The 14,830-nt window shown below is 43.6% G+C and overlaps 2 protein-coding genes across 5 annotated transcripts; both read left to right on the top strand.

The window, feature by feature from the left end:
• Positions 1-5,301: 5,301 nt before the first annotated feature.
• Positions 5,302-8,541, top strand: ptgdsa (prostaglandin D2 synthase a). 4 transcript variants are annotated; one of them, XM_036529533.1, is made up of 7 exons: positions 5,302-5,505; positions 6,337-6,476; positions 6,839-6,915; positions 7,147-7,257; positions 7,655-7,756; positions 7,861-7,886; positions 8,109-8,541. In XM_036529533.1, the coding sequence occupies exons 1-6, from the start codon at positions 5,410-5,412 to the stop codon at positions 7,884-7,886; spliced, it is 552 nt and encodes a 183-aa protein (XP_036385426.1). In that variant the 5' UTR covers positions 5,302-5,409; the 3' UTR covers positions 8,109-8,541. The 4 variants fall into 4 exon arrangements, with proteins under 4 accessions (XP_036385426.1, XP_036385425.1, XP_036385424.1 ...); XM_036529532.1 differs by having other exon boundaries at positions 8,001-8,541; XM_036529531.1 differs by having other exon boundaries at positions 7,858-7,886.
• A 1,625-nt stretch (positions 8,542-10,166) lies between these two features.
• Positions 10,167-13,856, top strand: LOC118778340 (alpha-1-microglobulin/bikunin precursor). Its single transcript, XM_036529842.1, has 10 exons — positions 10,167-10,365; positions 10,680-10,822; positions 11,168-11,244; positions 11,765-11,881; positions 12,133-12,234; positions 12,332-12,375; positions 12,466-12,553; positions 12,669-12,836; positions 12,962-13,135; positions 13,481-13,856. Exons 1-10 carry the CDS (start codon positions 10,255-10,257, stop codon positions 13,507-13,509), a joined length of 1,053 nt encoding a protein of 350 aa, XP_036385735.1. The 5' UTR covers positions 10,167-10,254; the 3' UTR covers positions 13,510-13,856.
• Positions 13,857-14,830: the final 974 nt, after the last annotated feature.

The raw sequence follows: 14,830 nt of genomic DNA, 5'->3' as shown, positions 1-14,830 counted from the left end.
CACACGCAGCCAGTCTCAGATGTGGATTTGGTTTGTCCGAAGTAGGTCCTGTTGCTTTTCTCCTCTTGTGAAACACTTTTCCCCTGATAGGCCCAAATGTGTCACATGGGTAGTAAATTGACTCTCCCACATCTCTATCCTCATGAGGTGTGGCTGATGAGGGCAATCAGTTAAGGAGGGATGCACCACATGGTGTCTCAGTCCGAGGTCTCTGGGGACCCCTCTACCCTCTCCCCCCTCTCCAGCACACTTCTCATGAAGCTATTCGTGACAAAATGGACTTTTTTCATCTTTAGTGTTTCAGTACTCGGGAAAACCATACGCAACAAAGGAGAAAGGACAGGGTGTGTAGCTGTGAGGCAGTGGAGCTGTGTAGCCATGTGTAAGGGTGTGTGCTGAAGGAGTGTATAAGGAGTGTTGCCACACTGACGTCATCTCGCCGAAGACCAGCTGTAAATACTGCTCTGAAATGATGTGGCATCTGAAAATCAATGTGAATAAAACACAAAATGATGTGTGCATTGTTTGTGTTTGCTGATATTCTGAAGTGGAGATGAGTGTGTAAATGGGTTTTCTGTCTGGGAAGCAGTGTTTTCACTCTTTCTGTTCTTGGTGAAATTAAACCAAAAGCCTAAATGCTTTTTAGAAACAGTATGTGTTACTTAGCTGTGTTACTTAAATGTTTTAATGGGCTCTGTAGGAAATGAGTTTCATACTGCCTCTGAGAGGCTCCACATCCTACAACGTCTTTCTTGCATAACAAATATAAGTACATGCATGCCATTAAAATCTTAACAGTACAAGGATCAAACAGCACAGCCATGATTTTGAAAAACTGAATTTTAAGTGAAGTGAAGCAAGACTCTAAATGTTTTTGGCTATTTCATATCAGGTCCTCCTTTGGTTCCTTCCGGGTCCTCTTTCCTGTGTTGGTGTGCAGTGGAGGCTCCCTGCATGTCTGTGTTTGATTGTGCCAGGGCCCTCTTGAGAGGTGCTGCAGTGGAACTGGGGAGCAGCAAAGCCATAAGCCTAAGGTTCTGTGCCCTCCTCTACCCTTCTCACACTGCATCAGTAGGTATTCACAGTGGCACAGAGGCAGAGCTTTCTGTTTGACTGTGAGCCTGATGGCTGCCAGTCAGAGGAGCACTAACAGGTAGAGTGAGTGAATGACTCTTAGTAGCCCAAAAGCAGGATGGCCACTTGTACTGTAAGAAGATCCTGATGTGGATGGGGGGATGATGTTGTAGAGAGAGGTGGGAAGCTGTTACTTTGGTGTGATCTTTTCTCCAGAACAAAAGATCCTATATTTCCTAAAGCAGCAAGCTTTTCCCTTGCTTTCTTAATGACAACAGCTGCTTTTGGCTTTTTGTTAATAGTGACTAGTTTGTGTCTTGTGTAATCAAGTCATGTCTCTGAAACGGTTGCAAAGGAACAGGAAAGGTCATTTTGAATTAGCAGTCTCCCAAAACAATGCAATTTACCAGATCCTTACAAAAAATCTGTGGTTCTGTGTCCCTGAATTCACGGCTAATTGTACATTGATTTTGATGAAACAATGTACAAGTGTACCTTGCTTCCTCAGGGTCAAAATGTATCACAGAGACTCCTGATTGGTGTTCGATTTCTGTTTCATATTCTCTGCTCTACAAATTTTGGTTGAAGCTACATGTCATCTCACAGTGGTCAAAGTCACAAAACTCCTGCCATATTTTCCAGTTTCCAGTTTGAAAATCAGCCGCTTGCTCACGGAATGAAATGAAACTTGCTCAGAGCCCTCAAACCTAGTTTGAATGGTCTGATATAGAGGTTGAGGAGCCTTTCAAATTTCATTTCTCATGCACATACAGTATCTGTTGCCCCATGTCCATGCATGTCCATGAAGAATTCTTGCACAATTCTTGTACAACAGATGATCACACGTTAACGCTAGTAACACCCTGTGCAATGGCCATAATTCCATTATCTGAATATTCATCCTAGATTTCTATATGGTATGTTCCAGTCCTGGTTCTTGTCCAGACTTTTTACAGAGGTGGTTGTTTGCCTAGCCCCCTCAGGCTGCCTCATCTTTCCACTCTTGGAGCATTTTTATACTTGCATCTTTTGCATCTTTTTTTTTTAATTTGACCACAACAAATCTTTGACTAAAACATAGTTTACCGTTACATTTGCATTTACATTTATTCTGTTTACATTTACATTATTTATTATTTGGCAGACGCTTTTATCCAAAGCGACTAATGTGAGGTAGATTGCAACACAAGCAAAAAAACCATAAGAAGTCAACAATATTAGAAGGGTTGCATGATCAGTCTTCAATGATTGGCCAGACAGGGTACAAGCTAGCTGGTAAGAGATAAAGAGTGTCTTAAACCACTAGATTGCATTTTTTATTTTAGTTTATTTTATGTTTAGTAGGAAGCAGTTTTGAGATATTAGAAATTCTTTTAGCAGGTTGTGTTCCAGGTTCCTAGAGCTGTGTCTTCAGACGTTTCTTGAAGACAGAGAGGGACTTGGCAGAACGGATGAATTGTGATTGTTCATTCCACCATCGGGGGACAATGGCAGAGAAAGTTCTGGATGGTGATTTGTGCCGTGATGCGATGGAACCACTAGACACTGTTCAGTAGTAGAGTGTAGTGGTCGGGAGGGAACATTGCACTTGCAGTAGTGAGTTCAGGTAGGTAGGTGCAGTGTTGTTGGTCATCCTGTACGAAAGCATCACGGCCTTGAACATGATGTGGACAGCTACGGGGGAGCTAGTGGAGCGAGACCAAGAGAGGTGTAATGTGAGCCCTTTTTTGTTGGTTGAAAGCCAGATGTGCACCTGCATTCTATATGAACTATAGAGGCTTAATAGTGCATGCAAGTAGGTCAGCCATGAGAGCATTGCAGTAGTCCAGTCTTGACTGATGACCAGTGCCTGAACAAGCAGCTGCGCAGCATATTTAAAAAGGTAGGGCCTGATTTTTCTAATGTACAGCTGGTAGTCATTGCGATGTGGCCGGTAAATTTTACCTGGACATCAATCATTACCTCCAGGTTGCTTGCAAACCTGGACAGAGTTAGTGTCTTTGAGCCGAGTTGTACATTGATGTCGTGCTGGATTGACAGGCTGGCTGGGATGAGTAGGAGCTCAGTCTTCAATATGTTGAGTTGAAGGTGGTGTTCCTTCATCCAGGATGAGATTTCTGAGAGGTCAGCATTTGCCCATCCTGTGTCACCTGATGGTACTGTGCATGTAGTCTAAGAACAGCCACACCTTTGGAATGGAGGAAGAAAATGGTAGGGTAATAGAGTTTTTATGGCTCGCTTCCTTGTTTCCTTGTTCCTAATTGAACAGCTCCCCCCAGGACAAAAAGTTCTATCTTGGTAGAACTGTTGATTTGGCTGAGACTAATGTAAACACTCTCCTGACAGTGTTTGAAAACATAACCATACGTAACCATACAACTCTTTGGTGTGATCAAGCCCAGCAGACTTCACAAAACATCACCCTGAAACCTGAAGGGATCGATATAATGAGTGTGGCAAAATCCTGCCCCTTGATTCCTGCTGTGGCTCTGGTACATTGCAGCTTGCTTCCATATAATTTAATTTGGAATGTTGACATTTTGCAAAGATATTCATCAAATAAACAATGGGGATCTGGCGACAGGAAAAGCAGAAGAACATTATTAATAAAAAGTACTTGCTAAAATTAAGCCTGGAGATGGCATAAGAAAACTCAACTAACTACATTTATTTGGATGTGTCCATATTTGGTTTGCTTTATGACAGTTTTGCCATTTTCTGTCATTTCCTTGCCCTACCACCTGTTTAAATTTGTCTGTGTAAGGTTGTACTTTCATCACTGGCCACCTGAGGGCACTCTCACTACACTTGCACTGCATCTCTGAAGAGTGCATTGGAAAGAGCTGAAATAAATACTGATGTGTATACCAGAGCTCACTAAGCTTTTAATGTGAAGTCTGCTGGGCTTGATCACACCAAAGAGCTGTTTTCAAACACTATCAGGGAAGCGTTTAAAGTAGTCTCAGCCAAATCAACAGTTCTACCAAGATAGAACTTTTTGTCCTGGGGGGAGCTCTTCAATTATGAACAAGGAAACAAGGAAGCAAGCCATAAAAACTCTTCTACTCCGCCTTCTTCCTCCATTCCAAAGATGTGGCCATTCTTAGACCACATGCACAGTACCATCAGGTGCTGCCGGATGGGCAAATGCCGGCAAACCTGACAAAAGCCTGAGAGCAAAGATGCCTTTTTAACATGAGACACCCAGAGCTGTGCATCAGTGAAACTGGGTTTACGTGTGCCATATACCACACTGCATACTATACAGAGAGTCCCCGCTGATGGCACAGGCAAAGGTTCTATATTCTTTTTAGAGGAGTGCTGGCCCAAACTGTGTTGTAATGTTATATTAGTTATTTATTTGGAATATGGAAAGTCATTGCAGTTTATCTTGCTGTCTTCCATCCAGCTCTTATGTTTGTCATGAGGTCAAGTGAGTGCCATAGGCCTCCTCACCTTAAGAAGAAACAACTGTGCTACAATGGCATTCTGCAACCATTTCCACAAAGAGAACACGTGTGATGTAGCCCTTTAATTGAGTTGAAGTGAAGGTTTGAGTGAAGGTTACATGACTTAGTTGAGCAACTTCTGTTGATCATTGCCAGTACCTGGGAACTTCCTTTTTTAATGCAGAAATTGCACACCCAAATCAAGACACACCCATAACTGTCTCCTTTTATTTTAAGGAAGTAATCTAGTGCTCACTCAATTTTGCTGCTAGTTTGAATCTACAAATCTGGACTTCTGCACTCATTTTTCCTGCTATTGTGAATAAAAAACAAACAAGAATCTAATCATCATCTATTCTTGAGCTATGACCCAAAATACTTTTCTTGTTCTTTGAATTTTTCCTATATATATTGTTCCTATATATGTAGTTTACAGTAGTATATTCATAAGTGCTCAACTTTTGTTACTTTTTCTCTATATACCATTTTAACATGGGCATGCACATTTAGTTCGTAGAAAGTAGGACTGGTAATGTTATCGACCTAGTTGTATTTATTTTACTTTTTCAGTTTTTTTCCACTGAAGTTAGGCCAGTGTGTAATTTGTTTGTTTTCTATGTGAGGGTAAGGCCACCTCCTGCCTCGAGTCGGACCACCATATCAAACATTTGGAAAATGCCCATGCTGGTTTTATCTAGATCCTTGCTTCTGACTCTGAATGACGTTGAACTAGGAGGTCAGGGGTGATGTAAAGGGGGTTGGATATAAAATTCAGTTACTGCAGCTCCCATTGTTCGCTTCCAGAGCATACTCTCGCAGTGTAGTTCTGCTCTCAGTGTAGTTCTGCTCCAGACACAGGTGCTCCAGTTACAGGTCCTCCAGAACAATGAGGGTCTCCTTGGTGACTATTGCTGTGGTAATGCTCTGTGCCCACGATGTCTACGCCAATGTGCAACCCCAGAAGGACTTCGACCTGCAGAGGGTGAGAGCCATGACCTGTGTGTCTCACTCCACCATCAGGGCGTCACATTAAGAGCTTTACAACAAGTTAAAAAAACAGCACTTTGAATTTAAAATGGAAGACAGAGGCAGAAATAGCTGAGAATTTCATTTTTTGACAAATTTTGTGTGAAACAGAGTTGGCAAACTGTGCTGGGAAGTGCTTCTGTGAGAGAGTGTACTTCCTGGTATGTGTTTCTTACTCACTTCCCCACCTCTAAGGTGCAGTTAATTTCCCCTTTACTGTGTTGAACTGTGATGTTTTGTGTGTTGAGCATGGCTTTTTGTGGGAGGGATCGCACCATTCGCATCGGTCGGGGTAGAGTTAGGTCAACTACTGAGCGAAAGGCAAACAAACAGGAGGTTGAAGGTCAGCCGACCTCCAGGGTTGTGACATTGTGCTGGCAGCTTGGGTCCATGTTCCTCTGGGCTGCAAGTATAGCACAGCAGGGCTCCTGGGGGCTGATGGGATAGGCTTCTTCTACTGTGTGCTGGCTATTAAATATTACCTAATCATGCACAGAGTACCACACTATTGCCTATGTATTCTTAGTTTTGGTAGTAGTATTTTTTTACAGTTGAACATCACTCTGTATTCCACTCTTGTGCTGTGTGTGTTCAGTCTAGCTCTGCCTTCAACACTTATCTGTGTAAGTTTCATGCCTCTCCCATAGCTTTGTGTCGTGAGTGTTCAGTATTTTACCTTGTTGGGGTTGTGTTCTTTTGCTTAACCTTGCTGTGCGTGCTGGGTCCATCCTGCCTTTCACACCCTCTCTGTGCATGGCCAGTCACCTGCTGCACCTTATTTGTCTAGTTTGCAGGAAAGTGGTACCGCGTGGGTCTGGCCTATGACTCACCAGGCTTTGTGCTGTACAGACACAAGCTGAAGATCTCCATGGGCATCCTGACACCAATGGCGAATGGAAGTGCCAACATGACCATGTGGACCCAGAGGTTTGTGAGTGTTTTTTGAATTTCCTGCAGTTAGAGCAACATATACTGCATATATCATAAACAGGGAGCGTATCATATACCTACATTTCTCGTCTGTAACGTACTACCAGAGCCAAGCAGGTGGGGCATTTTCAAATGAATGAATACTGTTAATGAAACTGACAGTTTCACACCAAAGCAGAGATTGTGTATTTGTAGCTTTTTGGTCTATCAATGTAGGTCCATGATATGTTTTACCACACACATTGCTGATGCTTAAGACATCATATACCACACTCATCACATTCAGAGAACATAACTTAAATTCCACACAACAGTCACAACAAACAAACATACTAAAAAATGTATTTTTTCCTCTGTAGGTCCTCTGGTTGCCGTTGTAAGAACTACATATATGAGAAGACGGACGTATCTGGCCAGTTCAACTACTTCAGCATACGTGAGTTCCACACTTTGCTGCTATTGGAATGTGGAGAAGCCCAGGTCTGGGGTCCTGAACCAGGATAAGGTGGGGCTGTGAACGTGAGTGTAGGCAACGAGGGTAACACAGAGCAGTGGGTGATGGGTGAGCTGTCAACTCAGCTGAAGTCCTTGCAGGGAGGGTTGTAGTGATGAATTTGTGTTGGACAGGGATAAGAGAATAATCAGCAGCTTCTTCTCTATTCAACAGGTCACAACAGGATGAAGGACATCACAGTGGTAGAAACAAATTACAATGAATACGCTCTGGTTCTCAAACACAAGAAGATGAACCGGGAGTTCACACAGGTGGCCCTTTATGGTAGGGCTGGGATGGGATTCATGCTGTGTGTGTATGCCTGTGTGTGCTTGCTTGCATGAGTGCATCCATAAATGTGTATGTACGCATCTCTATGTGCATACATGCGTCCCTGCATGTCTATGTGTTCCTGCATGTGAGTGCACACATGCATGCATATGACTTGGCTTCTGTGTGTGCATGCATGCATGTGTGCTTCCATGCATGTGTCTACATGCATATGTGTGTGTGTGTATATGTGTGCTACCATGCTTGCAGTTCGAAGGCAGCATGGGTAGAGTGGCTAGTGCTTTTGACTCTTCCCTTAAAGATTGTTGGTTGTTGATTCTGATTTAATAATAGGGTGAGTGTAGTAGTATAATAGTGGAACGAATATTAACAGATGGGGTAATATCTGCAGGTCGGTCACAGAGGTTGAGGCCACAGTTGCTGGAGAAGTTCAGAGAATTTGCCTTGGCTCTGGGATTTCCAAAAGAATCCATTTTGACCCCACTAGCTGCAGGTGAGAGACAGAGTAAAAGAGTGTAAACCACATTAGCCAGTAGTACAGGTTACTGGGAACATTGTGTGTAATTATCTCCTCCTTTTACTGTTCTCTGTCAGCAGAGGATTGCCCCCCAGCTGAGCAATAGGTGAGTTGAAAACATTCTCACTTTCCACTTGTTTTAATTAACACATCAGCCTGAGATCACATTTGATTATACAGTGTGTTATTTGAATTTTTCCATTTCAATCTCTTTCCCTAGGCACAAAACAGACTTACTGCAGAACCAGAACAGCTCTTAAGCCTGCTTTATTGCCTTAGATCACAACATTTCGCTCAGTGTTGCAATAAAAACCATCCTGCCTTCCAGACATGCTGACAAAACCATCCTCACACCAGGACCAAGAGTCCCATTGCTGCCCTGAAGACTGTCCTACAGGCTTCCTCATAGGCAGCCATAAAGGCTGCTTTACATACTAGTCCACAGGTTGCCTTGAAGGCTTCCTCATAGGCAGCCATAAAGGCTGCCCTACATGCTGGTCCACAGGTTGCCCTTCAGATATCCTCATATTCCTCCCCACAGTTTTCCTCATTGGTTGACCTAAAGGCTGGCCTAGAAGCTGGACTACACCTGGCCTCATAGGCTGCCCTACAGGCTACCCCTACAACTTAGCCCACAGGGTGCCCTACAGGCTCTTCAACAAATAATTGTTGCAGCTATTTTAGACTGAACTTGGAAAACAGGACAACACAACGTATTGCTGATGTCACACGGCCAAATAAATACACTCTCTTGAGCAATAGCTGGTGTGGGTGTGTGTCCTCTTTGTTCCCAACCATGCAGTGCACAGTACTGGCATGCATAGAGGTAGGGGTTGCAGATGGTGAGTAGATCCTCAGAGTACTTGGCAAGTGCACCTGGCACATTCAGCCAGTTTTAGACTGTTACCATACACACATATTCACTCATTAGAAATATGCTAACATTTTCTTCAGTATGTTGTCTCTGTCAAAGCACGACAAGCCTACATGCAGGAGACAGAGATATGTAGTGTGAGTACTATCTCCTTGAATCATTTTTATGTTCCGTACACTTTCTGCTCTTGTGCATTGTCCCATTTCAGAACAAGAAACCGGTGGAGGGGATCTTTACACTCAGAACACAAGGCAAATGTGATAATGGGTTGTGAAAATATTTACTTAGTATTTTGTAAGAGTATTTTTCCTATAGTTCATGGCTGAGAGAGTGTTTCATACTTGAAGCACATAAAAAAAATGATGGACACACTGCAAACAATGACCATAGTTAAACCATGGACAACTGAAAAACAATAACTATAGTCAACCATGGACACACTAAAAACACAAACGCTAACTATACTCAACCCACTAAACACTGAATACATCAAACTCTAAAGATACTACTTAAACAGGTTTATGATTGCCTAAGATGTTAAAAACATTGACAATACAAACCCTGAGTGCTCCACTACCGACGGCATGAAGCGCTGAACACACTGAACTATGGACACACTGAGATCTCTAAATAATGCTGTTGGTGATGTGTCCCTGTTAAAATGAACAACACACAGATCAATAATCCTGGTTCTTCTGCAGGCTGCCTGTGATAAGCGTAATGGTTTCTGAACCTCTGCAGCCTTCAGCCTCTGCCTGACAACGTGTATGCTCAACCTGTACCTGCACAGACCCACCAAACCTACTGCACAGAAATGTATTTCACCTGTGCAGCTGTGTCAGTAATCAAACACTGCCCAGTTAAAAGCACCTGTGTCAAGGAGGACAGCTGAAACTGCGTAAATACCTCTGACTGTGTTGTTTCACAGCAAGCCTCAGATGTAGAGTTGGCAGCCCAGGATAACTATCATTCAGAATTATCTGTAGATACACAAGTCCTCCTACCTCCAATGCACAAACAACACCTGTCAAGCTGGAACGCAAAATGGCAAAGCTTGATTTCAGGGACTAGGTATGTGATAGTGCGCTCAGGAGATTAGGTCACAGTCTGACAGAGACAGAGAGAGATGGGTACTCTTCAGCTTGTCAGGCAAACTTTTAATCAGTCTGAAAGAGCCTAACATTTCAGTGATTTTATTTTTGGCTCTCAAATTCAATTCCATTGGCAAAAGCAAGGATACACTTATGTTGCCAAAGTATATGCTGAAATAATGTTGCTTTTATTACATAATTTTTAAATAAACTTTAATAAAGTTCTTTTACACTCTCAAATCCCAAAAGCAAACCTTCGGCTTATTGGATGCAATGTAGCTGTCAAGGGCAAGGGTCAGCAGGACAGACTTGGGAGAGGGACAAACTGAGAGAGATAAGGAGGCCTTTGGTCCAGTTGCAGTGTTTGTACTTGATGGGCTGGGGGGTAGTGAAAGCACACATACCCTGATGGTCAATGTCCCACAGAGGTGGTGGGAGGTAGGGGAGGGGGGTGCTGATTTTTACGGGAATTGACACTGTGGCTCTCAGTCTGCTCAGACACAGCCAGGATGCGGAACGCTGCATTTCTCTTCCTCCTGGCCCTCCCAGGGCAAATCGTCGGGGGACTGCTATCCACCGAGACCCTCTACCCCACGCAAGAAAACTTTGATCTGGACAGGGTAAGAGCAGCAGTCGTGCCTCCATAAGTCTTTCTCATTCGCTGGTTCTCTGTTGGTTTGTCCATCTCTCCTGAGTATCCCTTCTGTGGACTCTGGAAAGTTTTGAAAGCTGCAGAGTTACATCCAGATGTTCAGTTATATGTTTATCTTGTTAGTGATGTCATGAGATGCTAAATGCTATACAAATATAGATATACATTGGCATATGTATCTCAATGCACATATGTATACCTACCTGAATACATGTGCTGTCCATGGACACACAATGGACACACTGAAGACACTGAATGCTCTTTTTGCCTCTGGGATTGCAGTTCTTGGGAACATGGTATGACGTTGCCATGGTGTCCAACTGTCCGATGCATCTGAAGCACCAGCGCGTGCGATCAACAGGCACCTTAGAACTGCAACCTGGTGACACTAGCAACACTCTCCACATGACAAGGACGGCTTACAGGTGACACACAAACACATCCGCAATGAGGTTTTTTCTAGCACACAAACAGAGACCATTAAGCACTTCTACATACTCTGCTACCCCTCTCCAACATACTGATCTTTCTATCTATTACTAATCTCATACACACAAATAAAGGGTTTATTACCCCTCTCACACGCTTACACACAGACACAGTTCTCATGATCACAATGTTCATTATCCTTTTTGCACACATAAATACAAAGTTAATATAGAAAACCTAGCCATAATTAATTAGGGTATGCTATGATTTCCCATTAAATGTGTTGACAAGAGTGAACAAGATTGCAGATTGTTCTTATATGTGTTAATATGTGTATGTAGGCAAGGGATATGTAAGAACTTCTCAACGGTTTATGAGCTGACCAAAACTCCCGGAAGAATGACCCACCACAGCACTCGTGAGTTGCTTGGCCGATCAGAACAAGGCCCATAATGTGTATTCTGTATCCGCTGGGTTTTAATATTTGAGTGCTTGAAGCTATAAGCTCTCAGATAAACTCAGTCTGTTGTGCTAAATTAGGCCACAGTGTGGAGAGCTCTTTGTGAATTTGGACAGTATCTTAGCAGTATAATTGTTATTTTATGCAGGGTTCATTCAATCTCCTGTGTAAGAATGCATTTGTCAGAAGACAATGGGTTGTTCTTCATCTATTTTATTCTTGTCAGTAAAAGCCCAGCTGAATCTTGATTTAAGTTGTTGATCCTTAAGGATTTGATTCTGTGAATGTTCCTTTTAATCCCTAATCTGGGCAAATGACTATATCAACCAGCCCTGGAAAAGCAGTTATACATTAATATCTGCTCATCTCTCCACTAGTGGGCTAGTAGAAGTGTATTATCCAGTAAGTTTCCACATTTTTAAAGTGTGAGGAAGAGAAAGAGTGTGGGTGCCAACTCTATGTGCCCCTCTGTGCGCAGAGTGGGGGGTTGACGTGGACTCCTATGTGCTCCACACAAATTACAATGAGTACGCCATCGTGGTAATGTCCACAGAGAGAGAGGGAGGCAACCGCAGTGCTACGATTAAGCTCTATGGTAAGCAACTAGACTGCCTGTCTTTTATATGGTGGGACAACGGTCACCTGAAGATCTAACAAGATAGTCCACCATGCTTGTATTAGATTTAAGAGCTTGGCTCAGCCTTTGTGATTCATTCTGGAGACTAGAAAGATTGGAAAGATATTGTGATGAATTTCAAACAACACAATGAGAATGAAGCATATACAATAGCACAATACTACTATTTAAATCTGCAGTTTATGAGAATAGTATACTTCCCTCTCCAGGTCGCTCCTTGGAAGTGCGCCCCAGTCTGATGACTGAATTTAAGCAACTGGCAAATGAGCAGGGCATGAGCAAAGACTCTATTGTGGTCTTCCGGAAGTTGGGTATATACTCACACACTGCCTACCATGAATACACACACACCCACATGCACACACATGCAGGGAGTAATTTGTTGACCAAGTCTGTTTCTCTCCACAGAGAAGTGTGTTCCTGGAGAGAAGGAGCCAGAGCCAGAAATCGAGGTAGCTGTGTCTGACCCCTGTCCTCTAAGCCATTGACCCTAGTTCCTTTTACCTCTAACCTTTTTGCCCCTAACCCTTGAACATATCCAGATGCAGAGGAGGAGAAGAAACGTGGTTGTGCCAACTCCTGCACCTGAGGAAGGCTCCGGGGATGACACGCCCCTCTTCCGCACTGCAGGTGAGTGATTGGCCTGGTCTCAGATGCCGCCATGCCCTGCTCAGAGGGTGCAGTCCAAAGGGTCGGACGCAGAGGTGGACTCAAGGCGCCTTTTTCTGTCTCCCTCTATACCCAGACTCATGTCAGATGTCCCCAGATGTGGGCCCCTGCTTCGGGATGTTCCAGCGATTCTATTTCAACTCCACCCTCATGGCCTGCCAGGCATTCGCCTTCGGCGGTTGCCTTGGCAACCAGAACAACTTCGTGACTGAGAGAGAATGTTTGCAGAGCTGCCGTACGGAGGGTCAGTGTCTCCCCTGGGGAGGGCAGGGTAGGGGTGGCAAGGATGATTTAAGGAGCTCTGAGTAGGGAGGGGAAATGCACTGCACCCACTCTCAACGTCTAAAAGCTCACATGTCCTCTCTCCAGCTGCCTGCAGAATGCCCATGGACCCTGGCCCCTGCAAAGCGTACACTGAGCTGTGGGCCTTTAACTCTGCTATTGGGAAGTGTGTCTCCTTCAAGTATGGGGGCTGCCAGGGCAACGGCAACAAGTTCTACACCCAGAAAGAGTGTGAGGAGTACTGTGGAGTGATAAAGGAGGGTGAGGATAAATATGGGTTTGTGTGCACACATTACCTGAGACCACACTGATTTAACAAACACAAGGATGTGTTTGTAGACAGGGAGAGATGTGGGTTGCTGAGGGAGGTTATGCTGTGTTGAAACAAAAAAACTCTTCCACAGAAATCAGCTTGGATGTGTTCTGTTTTTTTGCACTCCTGCTGTATTCACTGTGTGTGTGCATGTCTTTTGTCATTTTCCCTACCCTACAGTTTGTCAATGACTTGTGACCGTTATGCAAATGTACACTGTTGCATAACTTCATGATTGCGTTAAAACTGGGATTGTGCAAAATAAAAATGTCTGTTTGTGGTGTCTGTTACAGGAGATGAAGAGTTACTCAAGATCATCTGAAGGCAGGGACAGAGGAGCGGATGATGACTGCTCTCCAGCCCACTATAACTAGGCATGGCACAGACGAACTTCAGTACATTCACCTTCAATAAAGACCATCACTAATTCAGACCACACACACCTGGCATATCTGTCATACTTGCACCTACAGCTTCTCACTTTTCTGCTTGAAACCTCTTTGCTTGTTGTGTAGTGACAGATGGCAGCGTATAGCACACGTGAGGAGCCATTTTCTGTGATGTTAGAATTGAATGAAAAGATAAAGTGGGACTTGACCTAACTTGTCTTTCCATCAATGGTCTCTGTTTTGAAAATGTGTGAAATTTATGTAAAGGACTGGTCAACTATTTACTCCTGTCCTGCCTGGTGACTCTTTGTGATGTTCAGATGAAATTACACGCACAGGATTCTCTTGCTTTCACTGAAGTGCAAGCAGTGACCAGCAGGGAGTAGTATTGTCCTAATCATAGTCCACAAGGTACCCACTGCTCCCTCCGCATACAAGATGGACAGTTCAGTTTCCTGTTTGAAGTTTCTGGAGTTCCCAGCTTGCTGTGCTGGCTGGAGAATGCTGGGAATATCCGGAGAGGAAGAGGGACCTGTGGACTGCTCTGCTGACCTTCCGTATGGGGGCAGATCACCTGGACAAAGAAGGGAGCAAGACTTTCCAGTGTGCAAGCCATGGGGCTTTGTCTTATTCGCTACACAAGCACACTTTACATACTATACACACACACACTAAGGATACTTTGCACATACCAAACAAAAGGATCATACATTACATTTCACATTGAAAGAAATTCTGTTAAAAAAAAAACAGCACAATCTGTCTGTGCTTATGCATGTGTCTGTCTCTGCATTGGCTCCGGTATGTGTTTTTGTCTTTACATGTCTGTGCATGCGTCTGTCTCCTCTCTACATGGGCCCATGCATGTTGGTATACGTCTCCGTTCTGTCTGTGTGTATTTTTGTTCCTCCCTCAGTCTGCACATTTGTGATTCGGTCATCCTAGGCAATGGCAGGTGGACTCAAAAGCTAGGATGCCACTCATGTAGAATAAACATGGACATTTTCTTACAAGAGAGAATTATCCCATTAATCACTTGCAGTATTGCTGACTGTATTCTTAAGATGATCGACAGTCTGCTATACAGCTTCTGTGCAATGTATTATATTAACGTTCACAAATGAGCTTAAAGTATAAATCTGCACCATAAGGACAGCTTTTTCACATTATCTTGTCTTCTCTATTCTCTTCTGCACAGAGTAGCTAGTTTGGTGCATGAACTTGCTCTTGCTTGAGGAATGTAGCTGCATTGGT

The sequence above is a fragment of the Megalops cyprinoides genome, chromosome 5, assembly GCF_013368585.1.
Source record: "Megalops cyprinoides isolate fMegCyp1 chromosome 5, fMegCyp1.pri, whole genome shotgun sequence".
NCBI lineage: Eukaryota > Metazoa > Chordata > Actinopteri > Elopiformes > Megalopidae > Megalops > Megalops cyprinoides.
Note: the sequence above shows the minus strand (reverse complement) of the source record. Positions and strands in the feature narration are given on the sequence as shown.